At 37.8% G+C, this 16735-nt stretch overlaps 1 protein-coding gene across 3 annotated transcripts in view; it reads left to right on the top strand.

The window, feature by feature from the left end:
* Positions 1 to 15268, top strand: part of PPM1A (protein phosphatase, Mg2+/Mn2+ dependent 1A) — a 34713-nt gene extending 19445 nt beyond the window's left edge. The window contains exons 4-6 of one of the 3 annotated variants that reach the window (XM_064659459.1): positions 2623 to 2731; positions 4931 to 4988; positions 7281 to 15268. In XM_064659459.1, coding sequence (XP_064515529.1) covers positions 2623 to 2731; positions 4931 to 4988; positions 7281 to 7328 — 215 coding nt within the window. In that variant the 3' untranslated portion in view covers positions 7329 to 15268. Of the gene's footprint in view, positions 1 to 2622; positions 2732 to 4930; positions 5055 to 7280 lie in introns of those variants that run through there. The other 2 variants (XM_064659460.1, XM_064659458.1) reach the window with 2 other exon arrangements.
* Positions 15269 to 16735: the final 1467 nt, after the last annotated feature.

The following is a 16735-nucleotide window of genomic DNA, read 5'->3' as shown; positions in this document are numbered from 1 at the left end:
AACAAGTAATGGGAGTCGATGCTTACTAGTGTGCTAATCTTTTTTCTGGTTGTATTTCTATTCCCTCAGCCCAGAATATATCCTTATACTGTTAAAAAGTAGTGCAAATTTTAAGACTGAATAGGACTTAGTACTGATGGTCATCTTGAATAAGGAGAGACGACTCAGATTTAGAAAACATAGGAAGTTTTCTACTCACCATGTCACTTAGCACTCTCCTTCAACTGCTTCTGATGTGTTTGTGGTCCAGATTCATAGCTACAATAAATAATGGAAGAAGCAGCAAGTGTGGAGAAGCATCCTTGTGCCATTACTTGCAATAAATCAATGTTACCCCTAAAATATCATGTGAACTTCATGGTAGAAGTAACCAGTCATTCCAAAATGTGTTGCTATTATTTGCACTAATATGTGTTATTGATGTGTTGACTCTAAAAAGAAACTTGTCTAAGCTTTTTTTTCTGTTCTCATTTTTTTTTTACATAAAACCATTCCGTAATAAATAATCCTTACAATATTTATACCTATATAGAGATAAATAATTTTAAGCTAGCTGTTACATGTTCCTTCCCTTATTTTCACAAAAACAAAGCCCTGGCTTTTTCTTAAACTTTGTGTGGAATTCCCATTTTTGAATTCTTTATTTTAGGGTTTTAAGTACATTTTTTCCAGTACTTGATGCCATGAAAATGTGTAGAAGGTTTAAAAGTAAATTAAAGATTGGGGGGAGGGTTGAAGGTGTATTGAAACAAGATAATTCCAATAAATTAAACACAGCTAGCAGACCGACTCCATTTGTTGTGTCTTCAGTGTTCATTCAGTCTGTATCTATAGTTTTATCAAAGTATAAATGTATTCATTTAGTGGAGACTGTATGTTAAATGTACTGCAGTTACAGGTTGTGAAACTGTGTAGCATAGGTCAACTATAAATTCCTTATTTTTGTACAGCAGAACTTTAGCACTAGCACAATGTAGCATATACTAGATGTTCAAAATTGCACAATAAAGGAACTTGGCAAACCAAATCTGAGATCTTGGCTTCTTATTCAGATTTAAGAGTCTTAGATTATTTATTTACTAAACATTAGATGGTAAAATGAATTTTGGCTGTAGATTTTGAGGAAATGGCAAATTTTTGAGGGGTCTCTGGTGTGCGGTGTCATGTATTTGAAATGTAGGTTTTGAAGTAAACAGCTTAAAGCTTTGTGCTGCAGAGTCTGATGCTGGTTGAGGACTAGACAGTGTTTCCACTATACCTTGCAAATAATTTACACAGCCTGACTGCAAAATAGAGCCGATGCTTTTTATAAACACACACAGCCCTGAAAAACTATAACACGAACAAGAAGTAATTCACAACTGTTGATTTTAATTTATTTTTTTTTAACTAAAAGGGACTGGATACATGTTGGTTTTAAAGGATTTCAATGTGCTTTATCTCACAGATTATAAAATGGAAACTTGGTATGTTCTTCTGGAATTATTTAGGGCAAAAACTGAATGCTAGACTATTTTTCAGAAACGGTACTGATAAATTCCAACTACTTTCAAACTGTGTAAATGCTCTATTACATGAAAAATAGTGTGCCTGTACATATGTGCATGTATAGATGTGCACATATGTACAAATTATTGTATGCATGTTGCAATATTCACTTGAAGATCAACAGCACCAGGTCTTAATAGTTCATGTATTTTGCAATTTCTGAGAGCTCCTGTTTACAGAGAAACCGAGGAGATGCATTTCTTGCTTGTTCTTTAAGTTTCCTAAAATCCCTGTTTAAAGAGCGGCTCTTCAGGGGTGGTGTGGTCTGAAATCTCTTCAATTCAAATAAAATTGTGTGCTTATGGCTTGAGGAAAAAAAAAATAAAGCAAACACCAAAAAAAAAAAAAAAAAAAAAATCCAACCAGGCCTAAGAATAAAGTTAAAGAATTAATTTCTTGGCAAACGAGACTGTGGCTATAATACAGATTCTCTTCACCCAGAAGCTGGAGTGGATCAGCTTTTAAGTATCTGCTCAATATTTAAATATCCCCTGAGTCGAGGATGGAACTGTCAATTGGATGTGATGTCCCTGGCTATTAATTTGTATGTAATAATTCTTAAAATTTGCATATTGCTGTGATGCAGTGAGATACAAGTATTGGCTGATGCACATACAGCCACAGGGGTTATTTTTAATATGTCTGACGTTTTGTTTCTTGAAAATATTATGCTTTCTGTGATGGCAATAATATTTTATCTTCTGTTGCAGCCATAAAGCTGATGTTAATATCTGCCTCATGCCCTGGGCATTTCGTTGGGGAGATATTACGTCTTCTATCTAGTGTATAGCAGGAAAGCCATTAAAGAATTTTTTTCCCCACTGTTACTAGGTAGCTGTGTATTTCCAAAACCAAGTGTGCATGTTAACAGCAGTGTATCATTGTCAAATCTGTTACAGGCTCTTTTCCTTTTGGAACCAAAAGTAACAATTACCATGTTGAGTACGATCTGTCTTTTTTTTTTTTTTTTTTTTTTTTTTAAATGTTAAGCTGCCTTTTTATAAAACTGAGTGTTTCAATCTTTTAAAGTTAAATTTGGACTGCACTTACAAAAAAAGTACTTCTGATTCCCAGAGATCATAAAGAAGCAGGGTGAAGGAGTGCCAGACTTAGTCCACGTGATGCGTACGTTAGCAACTGAGAGCATCCCAAACCTCCCGCCCGGGGGGGAGTTGGCAAGCAAGTGAGTTCACATCAGTGTACATGTGGTTTTTGATTTAAATCCCAGCTTAACTGCAAGGCCACTCTTAAAAGTGGGGAGGGGGGGAGAGGGGGAGAAGGGAGGGAAGAAGGGTACAGGACAAAAGGTGATGATCTGTTCTCTAATTTTTATTACTCAGTTGTTCTGAGTGAAAAGAACAGGCATAAGAACGGAGTTAACTATGAATCACTGCGAAAATTAAATGTCAAACTGTAGTTTTGGGAAGCAATGAGGGTTTTTTAAGGGTGGCCTGAGTGTTTTGGTTTTTTTTAATTAACTGGGGTTTCTGGGGGGAGGTTACATTTGAACGTGCAAAAATAATGCACTGAATTTAGTGATTACTTGGATATGTATTTCTGCACTTTGACAAGAAGTGATATGCATAAGATGTTTTGTTTGGCAGCTTTCTTTCCTTGTCTGTAGCTAAAGCCATGTTGTAATCACTTAAAAATTTGCTTTTGTTTTCTCTCTGCTTGTGACAAATCTGAAAACAAGATAGAAGTCTATAAAAAAAAAAGTGGAAAGTTAAATTTACAGCTTTGTCTTTGAAGAGTTCAGTGATGATGCTCTGTGGCTTCTCAAATGTTCAGTCTTTAAGGAAGCAATGTCCTTAGCTCGTTTGCACCCCAAACCAAGTGCTTTTTGGTTCAAAAGATTGTTCATGAGTCTGTGCTGTGTTAAAATGAATTGGGCACATTTGGTACAGAGTATTTTTGACCTTTCAGAGTGTAATTTTTGTATTGTTACACCAAAACGTGAAGACTTTAGGCATGTAATTGAATAAATGACAAATGAATAAATTGAATAATTATAAAATAACTGTAAAGACGGCTTCTACAAAACAAAATTGTTCTTCTATGAACTGTTTGACTTGGAAAAGAAGAGATGGCAATTTCATGTAAAATAGCATCTATTTGGGACATTTTGCTGTAGTCTTGAAGTATCAGTCAGTTACTGATGAAATACAGCATACGAATTGGTTTTCCTTCATCTCCTTTGGTTAGTGGTAGCATCGTGGTTGTGGAGAAATGCTGAAGTGACAGACTTCTGTGGGATTTTGTGTCTTAGTGATGCTGGTTTGAATAGGGACTGATAAAAATGTGAATTTAATTGGATGTTAGTGTAACTTAAAGCACTGTTGCCAATTTGGAAGGAATATAATGCTTTTCAAGAAATCTGCCTTTATTTAGAATCAAAGATACCTATTTCTTGAGGGATAAGGGAAACTTTCCAGTTCATACATGCAACATACTTTGTCTGTAATTGCTTCATTTTATTGCTTTAAATCTAGCCTCTTCTTCCTATAATCATTCACTGTGATGTTTATTCATGGTAGTTCCTGACTTTTCAGTATTATGGGATGATTCCAAAGCCTGTCATCTGCTTTTTTTTCTTCTCATGTACTCCTTTGTGATTGCTCTGCATGCATTCATCAGCAGTTTAAAGGTGGTTCTTTGAAGTTTGTTTTGTATCACAGTTTCAGTCTCCTTCTACTTTGTCACACTTGATTTTGCAGAAGGGGATCTGGAAGAAAGTTGCTTTTAAAGTCCAGCCTATAATTCCTGTTTTTTACTCCCCTCTTTCCTTCCTGGTCTCCCTCCAAAGTTGTTTACTTATATACTGGGAAAGGCAAAGGCTTCCTCTTTCTTCAGCTTCACATTGGATTCTTTTTTTTTTTTTTTGAATTTACTACCAATTTTCAAGAAAACTTTTTCACCCTGTGTTACATAAATAAAAATCATGTTGCTCACTTACATGTGGATTGCAAATTTTCTATTAATATTTATCCATCCATTTCTTATCAATTTTCTATCAGTATTAGAAAAACCAAGAATCCCAGAGATGAAGGTTAATTTCAAGCTATCTTAAATATGCTAAGCATGTTTTCTTTTAAAAGGAGGAAACTGTCAAGATGATTGAAATAATTTTTAATATGTTTTGCCAGACAAAATTTTCCTCAGTCTGAAGATAGAAAACACAAAGCTGCTATTTGCAGTTTAATGTCTTTTTGGAGAAAAGTTGCTGGAGAGTATTGGACCTATCATTGTAGAAGAGTATTCTGTGAATTTACAGCCTTTTAAAGTTTACATTTTAAATTAAAACTGTACTTAGGGAATTTGACTTTAGAGAAAAAGAAAGACACAACCTTAAAATCTTGTGGGGTTTGTTTTTTTGCTCTAGACGGAGTGTGATTGAAGCCGTTTATAACAGACTGAACCCCTACAGGAATGATGATGCTGTAAGTATCCTTTCTCTTACATTGCCTTTACCCCCACCCCAGTCATTTTAGCTGCTTTGTAAAGAAACACTGCTAGTTTTTGTTAAAGACCTCTTCCCCAAGGAAGGAATAGCAGTGTTGTGCTCTTGGGACTGTGTTTTGTGGTGGTTTTCTGCTGCCTTCTGCTGATCACAGTCTCAAAACTCCAGTGTGGTTGACTCAGTTGTCCTCTGGAATGTCATAATTTAAGTTCTGCCTGGATTTCCAAATGCTGCCAAATGGTGGAAAGAGTCATGGCGGTTTTTCCCCTCTTTATGGGCAATGTTGTCCCCCAAATATCAAGAAGATAATGCCTCTACTTAAAGGTTAAACAGATATGTAATTATCAGCTTTAAGAATATATTATTCACTAAGTGGACTGGGGGGGGAAACCCACAAAGAGAAAACCTCTAGAATATGAGCTGTGGTCCCAATTGCAGCTTGATCACCAGAAACAACGTTCTGTCAGCAGAAGTGCTGTATGTCATGAAGTAGTTAAACTGATCCTTTTACCCATCAGCAAAAATTGCTTAAATGTGACATAAGTGAAATGCATCCAGACAATAAAGAGTTGGGCATTCATTTATTTGTCTGTCCTTGTTCTATTTTTAGCATAAAAATTCCTAAATAGTGGCTGAAAGAGAATGCTTTGCCTTGAAAATACATTCTGTACAATGTTGCTGTCCTACAAATGTACAGTACACAAACGTTGTGATGATGTTCGTGACTTGGATACCGAAATTTGCATATGGAATAGTTGGCAAGCAGCTCGTGCATTTTTACTCATACTGCTTTTATTCTTCATCCTGGCACATGAAACAACCATTTTAGTCTTTCGTATAATTGTTCTCCTTTGCTACTTCTGGTCTTGAAGGAAAAACTGGAGGTGGTACTTTTGCAAAGGGTAATTTCAGTTTGTGTTGTTTTTACTACACCTCCGTGCCAACTGTTCCCCTCTATGGTTTGTAATGGCTTCTGTGTGCGAGTTTGAGTGAAGGGTGCAGAACTTCAGTGCTAAGAAATTATCATGTGTGGCATTGCTAGAGACTTAATTAGCCTCTTTTCTCTCCAAGGAGCAGTAAGGCAGTGCTTTAAAGACGAGTAATATTTCTGCCTCCTGCAGTCTTAGTAATGACGGGGAAGTGTAGCTGTGGAAGCACCAGGATACACTGTTGTTAAAGCCCATGGTGGCCCTTAATTACTTAAGGAAAGGGGAGCAGGTAATGCTGAAACAACCAAACCAAAGGTGGCTGCACAGAAGCAGTTTGATGCCTGTGCTGCTGATTTAGCTGTTGATTTAGCTGTTGATTTAGCTGTGGTCCCAGTTAGTTGTGGTTAACCTGTGTAACCCCCGAGGGGGCAGGGAGAGAAAGCTGAATATAGAGCACTCTGAGCAAGGGAGAAGGAAACAGACGTGACACAAAGGCAACTGGATTAAAAACCACCTAGTAAAATTAAACATTGGTTAAACCAGGGATTGGTTAAACATTTTCCAGGACTGTGGTAGTTACACAAAATCCACTCTTGCCCATGGGACTAAATGGACCAAATTTTAGAGACACTGGAACAGGTTGCCCAGGGAGGTGGTGGGTGCCCCAGCCCTGGCAGTGTTCAAAGCCAGGTTGGATAAGGCCTTGAACAATCTGGTCTAGTGGGAGGTGTCCCTGTCTGTGGCAGGGTGGGTTGGGACTAGGTGATCTTTAAGGTCCGTTCCAACCCCTTAACATTCTGTGATTCTCTGATGACACTCAGGTGGCCATATGGTTATGATTTGGAGCATGACATGTTTCTACTTCCCTTTTTTGTTTGTTACATACATTTATTTTTTCCTCTTGTGGTTTTATTACTATCCAAAATTAGGGTTTTCTGCAGTTGTCCAAACTACACATCTGTAACCTTAAATTCTAAGTGCTGAAATAGCTCTGAGTTCTAGCTAAGTCTCTGTGTTCCTCTGCAGTGAGGGAGGGCTGAGAACACAAAAGATGACAATGGTGGTAACACATGTAATGAGGCACATCCTGCTCTTTTATCACACCTGTTTACTGAGTGTATCCATTTTGTATTACTTCTGACTACTCTGAAAATGCTTCTTAGTAATGTTCCTGCGATATTATTTTGAGACTTGATAAAACACTTGGTCAGATTTTTAAATGTCTTGGTTCTAATGTTTCATTTATTAAGAATATATGGTTTTTAGATACTTCTTAAATGCTCTTTCTGAAAGGGGAGAGAAAACAAGACTCATGAAATGATTTAAGTCTCCACCCTTTTCAGTCTGGATTATCCAGAAACTCCTGCAACAATGGGCACTCCAGACTTTAAAGGGTTCCTTCTTTTTTCTTTAAGGATTCTGCCTCAACTGATGATATGTGGTAAAACTGCTCATCTAGCTGTGGAGTTCACGTTTCATCCTGCAAATGAAAGTGCAGCCCAACCTCAGTGACCCTTCTTAACATCCATCCTCAACCTTAATTAAAGAAGGGAATATGATGTGTTGGTGAGAGTGACTACAGCAGTACGACACCTAGCCCAGGAACTGATCATTTTTGTAAAACAGACTTCTGTAAACGTGATTTCAAACCATAATTCATGTTGTAAATCAGACTCCAGCAATTTATGTTGTATGATTTTGTTTTTGTAAAGTGCAATTGTCTTTGTACAAAATGCTCATATTTAATTATGAACCGCTTTAAATCACTATAAAGGTTAGAAGAAATGTTTTGGCTTGTGTGATGCAACAATATATATCCCTTTTAAATTCATGTTGTGGTTTTGGATTGCAAGGAGCAGCAGCCTAGCCAGCTAGGTGCTCAGGAGGTGCACAAAACTGTAAAGATAACTTTTTGGTTTATATGAAAGCTGAACTCGTGGGCAACTTACCAGAAATTACAGTGTGTGAATTTTGCTTGGCAATGGAAAAATAACTTAAAAGTAGTGCACATTCTTCAACAAATGGATATCATTTTCTTGGATGCACTCCTGCTCTCACGTTGGAGTCGAAGGGATTTGCGATTTTCAGTTCAGTGGGAGTTAAATCATGCCCTGTTAACAGTGTCCTCTTCCTACAAATCTTGGGATCAGAATGCCTTGATTCTTCGCACCTCTTTTCCCGTTAACCCTCACCTGAAACTGCTGATCACTGAGCACGAACAGGCAGCTTTCTACGTCCAGTAGGAGTCTGCAGCATTTTTACAATCCTGATTGGCTGGGTCTGCTGCTGTTCCAAGTAAAATACTCTGAATTCCATTTTATCAATAAAGCTTGATTTAACAAACAAGACCTTTACCCATAAATGTGTAATTCCTTTTTTCCTGCCTTTGAAAATGTCAGTGCCATTGTAAATGATATTTTACTTGTGGAAGAATATTTTTATTAATTGGTAGCCCATTTTTAAAATGGGAAGGATTTTGATTATTGCCCAAGACATAGCCATATGCTAGAGGATGATGTGGGATTAATCCGTTACCCTATTTTTTACAAGTGTGGGTTTTTTCAGGCTTTTTGGTGGTGTTTTTTGTTGTTTTTTTTTCTCCTCCCTACTGAAGATGTGCATTGGTTTGAATTTGCCTACTGTTTGATAAAAATACATTTGTCAAAGCCTGACAATCTTTAACATTTTATGGTGTGTGTTTTTAATTGACCCACTTACTTAGAATGAGAGACTAGTGGTTAAACAGTACTTGTGATTTGAGGTATAGCATGTTGACAATATTTAACTGTTCGTTGTTTAAAATTCTAATTTAAAATTTTATAAGATAATAAACTAATTTGATTTAAGCTTAGCTTTCTCCCATTGAGCATACGAAAATTAAGTTTTCAAGTCAGTCGTGTTTGCAAAACTGCTGTTTTGTGCACCTTGTATTGTCTTTTTGGTTGAGAATATTGTATTTAATATGTAGTTTACTCATTTAGTAGGCAGATTCCCCAAAAGGAAAATCAGTAAAACAAGTAGATTGTAACATTTACTGCAGTTAGACAGAATCAAAACTTGGTGTATAATTACTTTTTGATAGGAAAACGTAGTACAATGCATTTTGCTATATTTGTCTTTCCCTAACTTTGACATATACATATTTGTATATATAGCCTTAAAACTAATGCAGAGTTAGGGAACACTGAACAGTGAAAAAAGTAACTTATAGTGTCTTGGAACTAAGTATAGTATATACCAGCAAACTTTTCTTTTATCCCTCTTGTCTATGTGGGGTGCTTAAACGTAACTTCATTGTATTCAGTTTGTAATCTGTTCAAGCATGAATGAAGAAAACATAAGCACTATTTGTATTTATAAATTTATAGCAATTTTTGCTTAAAGAACCAGTTCCTTACCTACCTATGAATAAATGCTTAAAATGTCTAATTTTGTTGTAGAGTGCACAACTATAATAATGTTAAGTTATAGCTTCACAGGCACCTAATTAACGAGCATATTTAATAATACATGGCGTATTAGTGCGAAAAGCTAAACTTAATTTAGGACTAGGCAGAGAAAGTTCTGTCCTTTTTCATAGAGACTAAAGTTTAGTTTTGGAAACTGCAAAACCTTGAACTGGACTGTGGAACCTTTGAGTTTTAAACTTGTACGAATCGGAAGCAAAACTGTGGTGTGAAAAGCCATACTTACTTCAAACCATAATCACTTAAACTGTCTCAGTGACAAAGGAGATATTTGAAGCCTCTTCTGGCGAGGTCTCCTAAAGGTTAGAGAGGAGATAATTCTGCTGTTGCTACAGGCGATGTGAGTAGGTTTGAGGGTAGTGGAAGAAAGCCCGTTTCAGGCCTTTCTCTCTCCCGCCTACATTCAGCTTTTTGGTGAGGTCAGAGCACTGAATTATGATGTATGCATAAACACTGCCATTTTAGATACAGATTTTGATTACAGAATATACAAGTTGAGTATATAAAGCATCCTAGAGAAGAGGCAATCTGTACTTTTCACTGCTCTGAAAAGAAAAAAAAAAAAGGCACTTTTGCACCTTTGTGCATCTCCTTCTTGCACCAGAAACTTTTTTTTAAATGCTAAAAACATTAGCACCTCAGGGGCAAGGCAGCAATTTTTATTTTGAAGTATTGTGTGCTATTTATTTCCCTCTTGGAAAAAGATTCCTGTGTGATGGAAATGAAAATTGTGTGATGTTAAAAGATGTATTTTTAAATACATGTTCAAATAGGATGGTCCCAATTTGCTTGTTTTTAAAAGGAAATGACATTTGTAAAGCTACTTTGCTTCGTATGCCATGCAACTTTGTTTTCCTTCTACATTTGACAGCTTCACTGGCTTCAGTTTCTGTGAGTTTTGTTGTAGTCAGATTAAATGTTTCGCTGATCGTTCTGGGAGAATACCTGTACTGCTTTATAGACAACTGTTTCAAATAATTCTCACTAATTCAGCATTGAAATATGTTCAAGACAGAGGCTTCTAAAATGTCTTTTAAACAAATGTTGGATGAACTGAATGCCATGGCATTGATCAGGGTCCTAGATTTGCAAGGCTTTGTAAATCCCTTTTATCAATAGAGTCCCTGGTGGGGCAGAAATCAGCAGGTCCCATCGAGTTGTAGAGCCAGAGCCTTTCAGCTGGGCTTGCTCTCACCTGGCCCGGGAGCAGCACCACCAAGACCTTGAGGCACAGCCATCAGAGCAAAAATCAGAATTGGAGAGAGAAATTCCTTCTGCCTGTCATTGAGCTGCACTAATCCTTGGCTGTGTCGTGCTAGCAAGGTGCCTGCTGAATACTGAGCAGCAGATGAGCAATGGCAGCAGTTACCTTGAGAGGTCGTGCAGGTGCCAAAGCTGATCTTTTTAACATTTCCTTGTAATAAACTGACTTCAATGTCCATTACTTTATTTATTGCAAAGCTGGTGCTGTCTCAACTCAATATAGGTCTGAGCTATTTTGCTCAGTTCAAGAATCGGAAACTTAACAAAATTAGGGAACAGTTTTCCCTTTACTTGATTCCCTGATAAGAATCCCATCTTACTTTGATACATTGGGATAGGACGGACTTCCTGTTGCATTCCATTTTTAGTAATTTATGAACGAAGGATATGGTTTCATGATAAAGTTACGTCAAGACTAAACGTTGCTCCAAGTTTGTCCCTACTGCCTTTCTTTGTGCCAGTACTTGCCCTTATGTGGGCATGGAGTTAGGGCAAAGAGAAGCCCTGTCCTCTTCAGCTGGGTAAGCTGATAATCCAGCTGTGGGGTGCTGGTGCTAGGGCGAGATGGAGGGTGGGGAGGCAGGACTGGGAGCAAGGAATGTTTGCACCACCCGTCCTGCCGTGGTGTGGGAAACCACACCCAGATAAATGATGGGCTGTGTAGGGGGTATCGAAGCCTTTGCAGATCTTTCCCCGCTCTGTACTTAGGAGAGACATTTTGCTTTGGTAAACGTTCTTTTTCTTAAAACTGGAATCATCAAACTTTGGTCTTAATGTCTTGTGTGCGCGTTCCGTGCTGACAAACCTCGTGTTTGTGTTCTCTAGGGGTGTGTGGCTCTGTCCTGTGGGAGAGACAGCACGGCTGCCACAATTAGGTTAATGATATGGTTGTTACAGGTCACCTTATTTCAATGTACATCAGGATTTCATCATGCTGAGATGTTCACCTTCATCTCTACCTGCACCTTCTTGAATTGCTCTTATGCACAAATGATTTGGCGTATTTGAATTTCTTGATATTTAAACTTGGCCGTGTCTGAAAGGGGCAAACCTTTAGGAAAAGAGTGCCCTTTTCCTCATCCTTCGGCAGAGACAGTATTTAATACAAACCTGATGTACCTTGCATAGGTTCAGAAACGGCAAAACTTTAGAGCTACAGAGCCGTACCTGACATTCTTCTGTAGAAAATGAATTGTTACTCTGTGCCAAGCTTCACAAGACGTGAAAATGATGTCTCCTAGATAACGAGTGTGGCTCCCTGTTCCTACCACTACCCGTGTCTGAGGTGATCATTCCTGAGCCTTTGTAGACGAGCTCAGGGTGTAAACTCTCTATTTGGCTGGACAGGGTTTTTACCTCTTGAAGTGGTAAAAAGAGGCTCCAGACATGGATTTCTAGGATTCTGTAGTGCATAAAATGAATGTGATTCCTGCCATAAACTGTAAAAAAAGGAGCAAAATTTAGAAGTACCACTCTGAGGCTAAATAATTTTGACTGACCTGTCTGAAATACTGATCAGAGAATCTAATCTTCTGGTGAGCTCTTTCTGTGGAGTGTTTGCACAGTCTGCAGGTCTCTGCAGACCCAGGTGTGCCCATCTGAAACACTGTAGCCTTATTTTGCTTAATAAATTGCTTTATAAATGAGGTAGCAGTCACCTGGGCCGTGGCAATTGTTCACAGGAGTTCAGGAAGCTGTAGGAAAACTTGAAGCTCCTCTTTATTCTTATGGACCACTAAATGCATTCAAGTAGGAAAAAAAAAAAACAGACATGCTGAAAGTTGAGTTCACGTTGTCTCCCCCTGAAAACTTGTTTTCAGAAAAATGACAAATACTTCTACTATTTGCTTAATAAGTGAAAAAAGTGTCCTGAGCTTTAATCTCCTGATTGTTTCAGTTGTTGACCTATAATGACTTAGGCTTTATGTATATTCATTGCTTTATCTGTGTTTTTATGTGATGTTCCTTTTGAGTAGCAGTAAACCAGATCTTTTTTTTCCCCCTCATGTAGACACTTCTTTGCTTCCAAGCTAAGGGAACAGGAGTGATAATGATGTCCTAGGAAAGGGTTTTGGGAGAGGCTTGCTTTGAGTGCAATGACCACAAACCTCCTAACTTTTGCAATGACAAAAGTTGAGAAAGTGGGCTTAAGTTTAAAAATGCCTTTTACAGAATTAAGGAAATCATTCTATTCTGATATTGTCAGAACTTCAGTGGAGGTGGGATGACAGGTCAGATTTCTAGAGTATGTATTGGTTTATACCTAGTGACATTTTTACACTTAGCTTGTACTGACTCCTGCCCAAATGCTTTTTAAAATATCACTAGGCATGTGCTTTGTTTTTTTCTTCCCCCCCTCCCCCAAAATAGGAAGAATAAAACCAATGGTCCTTACTGCTGTGTAAGCAGCCACTTACTTGCAGGGGTGGGTGCTGTGTCAGGTAGTGCCATTTTCCTTCAGGAACACGACATCTGCACTTCTCAGTGTGCTCAAGAACATTGAGCCACAGCTGAAATCCCTTTTTGCCTCCATGGACTCTTGGCTCTGAAGAGCTGGTGGGAGCGTGGGGGTTTTACAGCCAAAGTGGACAGGACTCTCCATGTGGATTGTGAGGAGGCCTCCAGAGTTGAGGGAGATGCCACTGTTGTATAGTTTTAGAAATAACTTTAAGAAAAATGAGGAAACACATTGGGTCATAAAACATCATGTACTTCTATCAATTCCTATAGACTAAGGTCCAGAGTTTAGTTTCACCTGTGTAAGTGAATTCCACCCATTCTGAGCAGTGCAAATACTGGGGAGCCGATTTCATTGTTTGGGGATTTCAGATTGGAGGCACAATGTTTCTGTTCACACTAAAATTAGACTAAAACAGTCTTGGGAAAATCAGGCACGAACTTACATTTACATTCTGCTGACATTGATGGAGCTTTGCTCACAACATATAAAGTTTGCACATGTGTTGTTGGAGCCTTAAGTGCCCCACTTCTCTTGGAATGAAAAACAAATGTAATCTTTATCCAGTTTAGGTTTTGAAAAAGCTTTTTGGAGCCAAAGGGAAGAAGGTGGTAATGTTAAAGCAAAATGTTAGATTATTTGGAGGTAATTTCATTAAGTCTTTAAGCATCTAAGATTTTTTTTTCCTTTTAAAACCTCATAAGGGCACAATTTAGGAGGTTTGATGAAATGCTTTTAGCTGTAAATAAATAAAAGGATGAAACCCAAAATGGGTTACCTGGGATGGAAGAACAATGAGGCCCTAAAAATGTAGGAATAAATGTGCTGAATTTGCATAACATTATTTCCATGTCCAGTGGTGGACCTACTGAAAGGTTGGAACCGGATGATCTTAAAGGTCCCTTCCAACCCAGACCATTCTATGAATCATTCTATGAAAGGATCTTTATCAGTGTTGACAGGGGAACCTTTTATCATTGCTGAGTGATGCCAGACTGACGAGTCTGCTGCAATTTGAAATTTCCAGCCTCTGAAATTGGGAAGTGGGCATTACATACCAGATCCCCAGTACATGAGAAGCTGCAGTACCTGTTACCCCACATTCTGTGGGTTAATGCCCTGCAGCCTTTGGGTGCTGGGAGTTGGGATTTCCCAGCCTGTTATTGCTGATGGTGTGATTTGCAGTGACCTTGGGTACCAAGAGTTGAGTTGTATTTAAGAACCGGATCTAACTCTTTGGTGCCAGGAATCTAGTTTTTGGAGTAAGTGCTGAATTATGCAAATGTTCTTGGCCAATGGCACCGGGTAGTTCAGTGCTCAGAAAACTAAATTACTAGTGATGAAGAGTTAGTATGAGAAAAAAGCCAAGGTTCTCCTAAGCCAGGGAGTGCTGGATGTCTGAAAAGCATGACATTTGAGTTCCAGGACCTTCTTATTTTATAAATCTTTATAAGCAGAGATTTTGGTTTCTAGCATCTGTCTTGTTTCTAAGACCACGTACAAACATGCTGAATTAGAGAGTTTTCACCTGTCTTCTCACAGAATTGACTCCACATCGTATCATAAAGAGTCTCGTTTGTAGTGACATGCTGTGCCTGTCTTTTTAGAAAATTCATGACCTCTTTATATCTATTTTGTGGAAAGTGTAACTTTTTTCATTGATGACCTGTATAAATGTGTGTTACGAATGGAGAGATTTAAGCTTGAAAAGCATGTTTGCAGATTACACAGCTTCATTATGGAATTTATAAATTTAACAGAGTAATATACAAGAGCATAACTATTTTCCTTAAGTAGAATGTATAACAATATATAATAAATTATTCTCCACGTAGTTCACCCACTATTTACAGTTTTACACAATTCAAACTGTGTGTTTACAGAAAGTTCAATAAATGTATATTTTGTACTATGTACAGATTCCTGGTCCCAAAGAAAATGTGTGAACTTAGTTTCTAACTTAACTTTTGAGATTGTACTTTTTTTTTTTTTTCCTTTTCTTTATTTTTTTGGTTTGGAATCAGTTGAACAAACTGCGTTTCGCCTGTCGATGGTGGAGGCTTGCATTGGAGTAAACGGGAATTGGAAATATTTCTAATCTACAAAAGTGATTCCACTAAATAAAACAGGCAATTACATCGTGTGTGTGTATTTGAGTGCAATGCTACAAACCACTCCCACATTTACTGTCCCCGATTTACAAACTTCCCAGGCCTCCTCCTATTTTCTGGTTCAAGGGAGTTAGATTTAGACGGAGTATCGAGGGCCTGTTTTGATCACTCTTAGTCACAACAATAAAACTCCCCATTTTCACCTGTTTTTTCCCTTACATGTTGAAATTCCAACATAAAGCAGTGTGTGCTTGGCTTCAGCCCTGGCGTTCCCCACCTGGTCTGGGGTTTTCAAGAGAACTAGGGATTGATTAGGATGCCCAGCTTCTGGAAAACCACGTCACACAGGAGCAAAATACATTTGTAACTTCTGCCCCGATTCAGATTCAGCACTATAAAATATAAGCTAGACCTTTGTAATGTAATTTCTAAGAATTTAAGGATTCTAAAGGCTAAAATAAATATTTACACTGGTTTTAGCCTTTATGATTTGGAGAACAGATGAGCCTTTATGAGCCAATGAGACTCACAATTGTCTTCCACGGAAATCTTTATAGACAGCAGAGAACTGAAAGGATTCTGGCATGGACTAAATAAATTAAACCTGGGAGGGCGCCAGGAGGGGATTCTGTCACCTGTGATCTGGAGCAAACTTGTCTTTTAAAAGATCTTAAAGATTCAGGCCTATCCCTATCAGGATTAAAAATCAGAACTACTGAATTGTCTAGCAAAATAAAGGAATATTTTCTGTGGATTAAAAAACTGGAATTACTATGATCAGATTGACTATTAGCCTTGGTTCACATTAATGGAGCAAACATGGGAGACAAAGTATATCTATCCCTTTCTAGCTCAGCATTTATAAAAAGAATATTTTATCCCATCCCACTGCAAATTTACATTTTAATGTTTTTTCCCCAAAGCCAAAGAATAATACACCTCTGAATTGCATCGCCGATTCATTAAATAATTTTTTAATCTTGACGTGATAATAAATTTGAATGTCACCAGAGCAGTTTAGATAGAAATATTAAGCTAACTGCAGGTGTTCATTGTGGCTGAATTTAATCAGCCTGCATTTATGTGAGTTATTTTAAAAGAAGCAGAACCCTGAAGCCCAGTTAAATCATTTAACTCATTTCAGTTGTAGTTTTCAACAATTTTTAAGAATATAAAAGATTGTTCTAATACGTTCTGAGGGAACAAAGGTGAATTTGGCAGAGTAACAAGAAGAATTGTTTACAGTTACTGAAGGTTTGACTCGATGGTCTTAGAGGTCTTTTCCAACTTTAAACATTCTGTGACAGAAATAACTATGACAGTTATCCCTGCAAATACACATGCACAGGAGAGGCTCTGGGAGTTGAGTGAACTTGGTGCTTGGCTCTCTTTTGTGGGTTTGCAGGACTGGGAGTTCATCAATATAACAAGAATTCATATATTGATGAAGTTAATTTGCACTCACCAATTTTAGTGCAAGCTTTCCGATGTTTTTACTG

The sequence above is a fragment of the Pseudopipra pipra genome, chromosome 6 (assembly GCF_036250125.1).
Source record: "Pseudopipra pipra isolate bDixPip1 chromosome 6, bDixPip1.hap1, whole genome shotgun sequence".
Lineage (NCBI taxonomy): Eukaryota > Metazoa > Chordata > Aves > Passeriformes > Pipridae > Pseudopipra > Pseudopipra pipra.
This window is presented reverse-complemented; position numbering and strand designations above follow the sequence as displayed.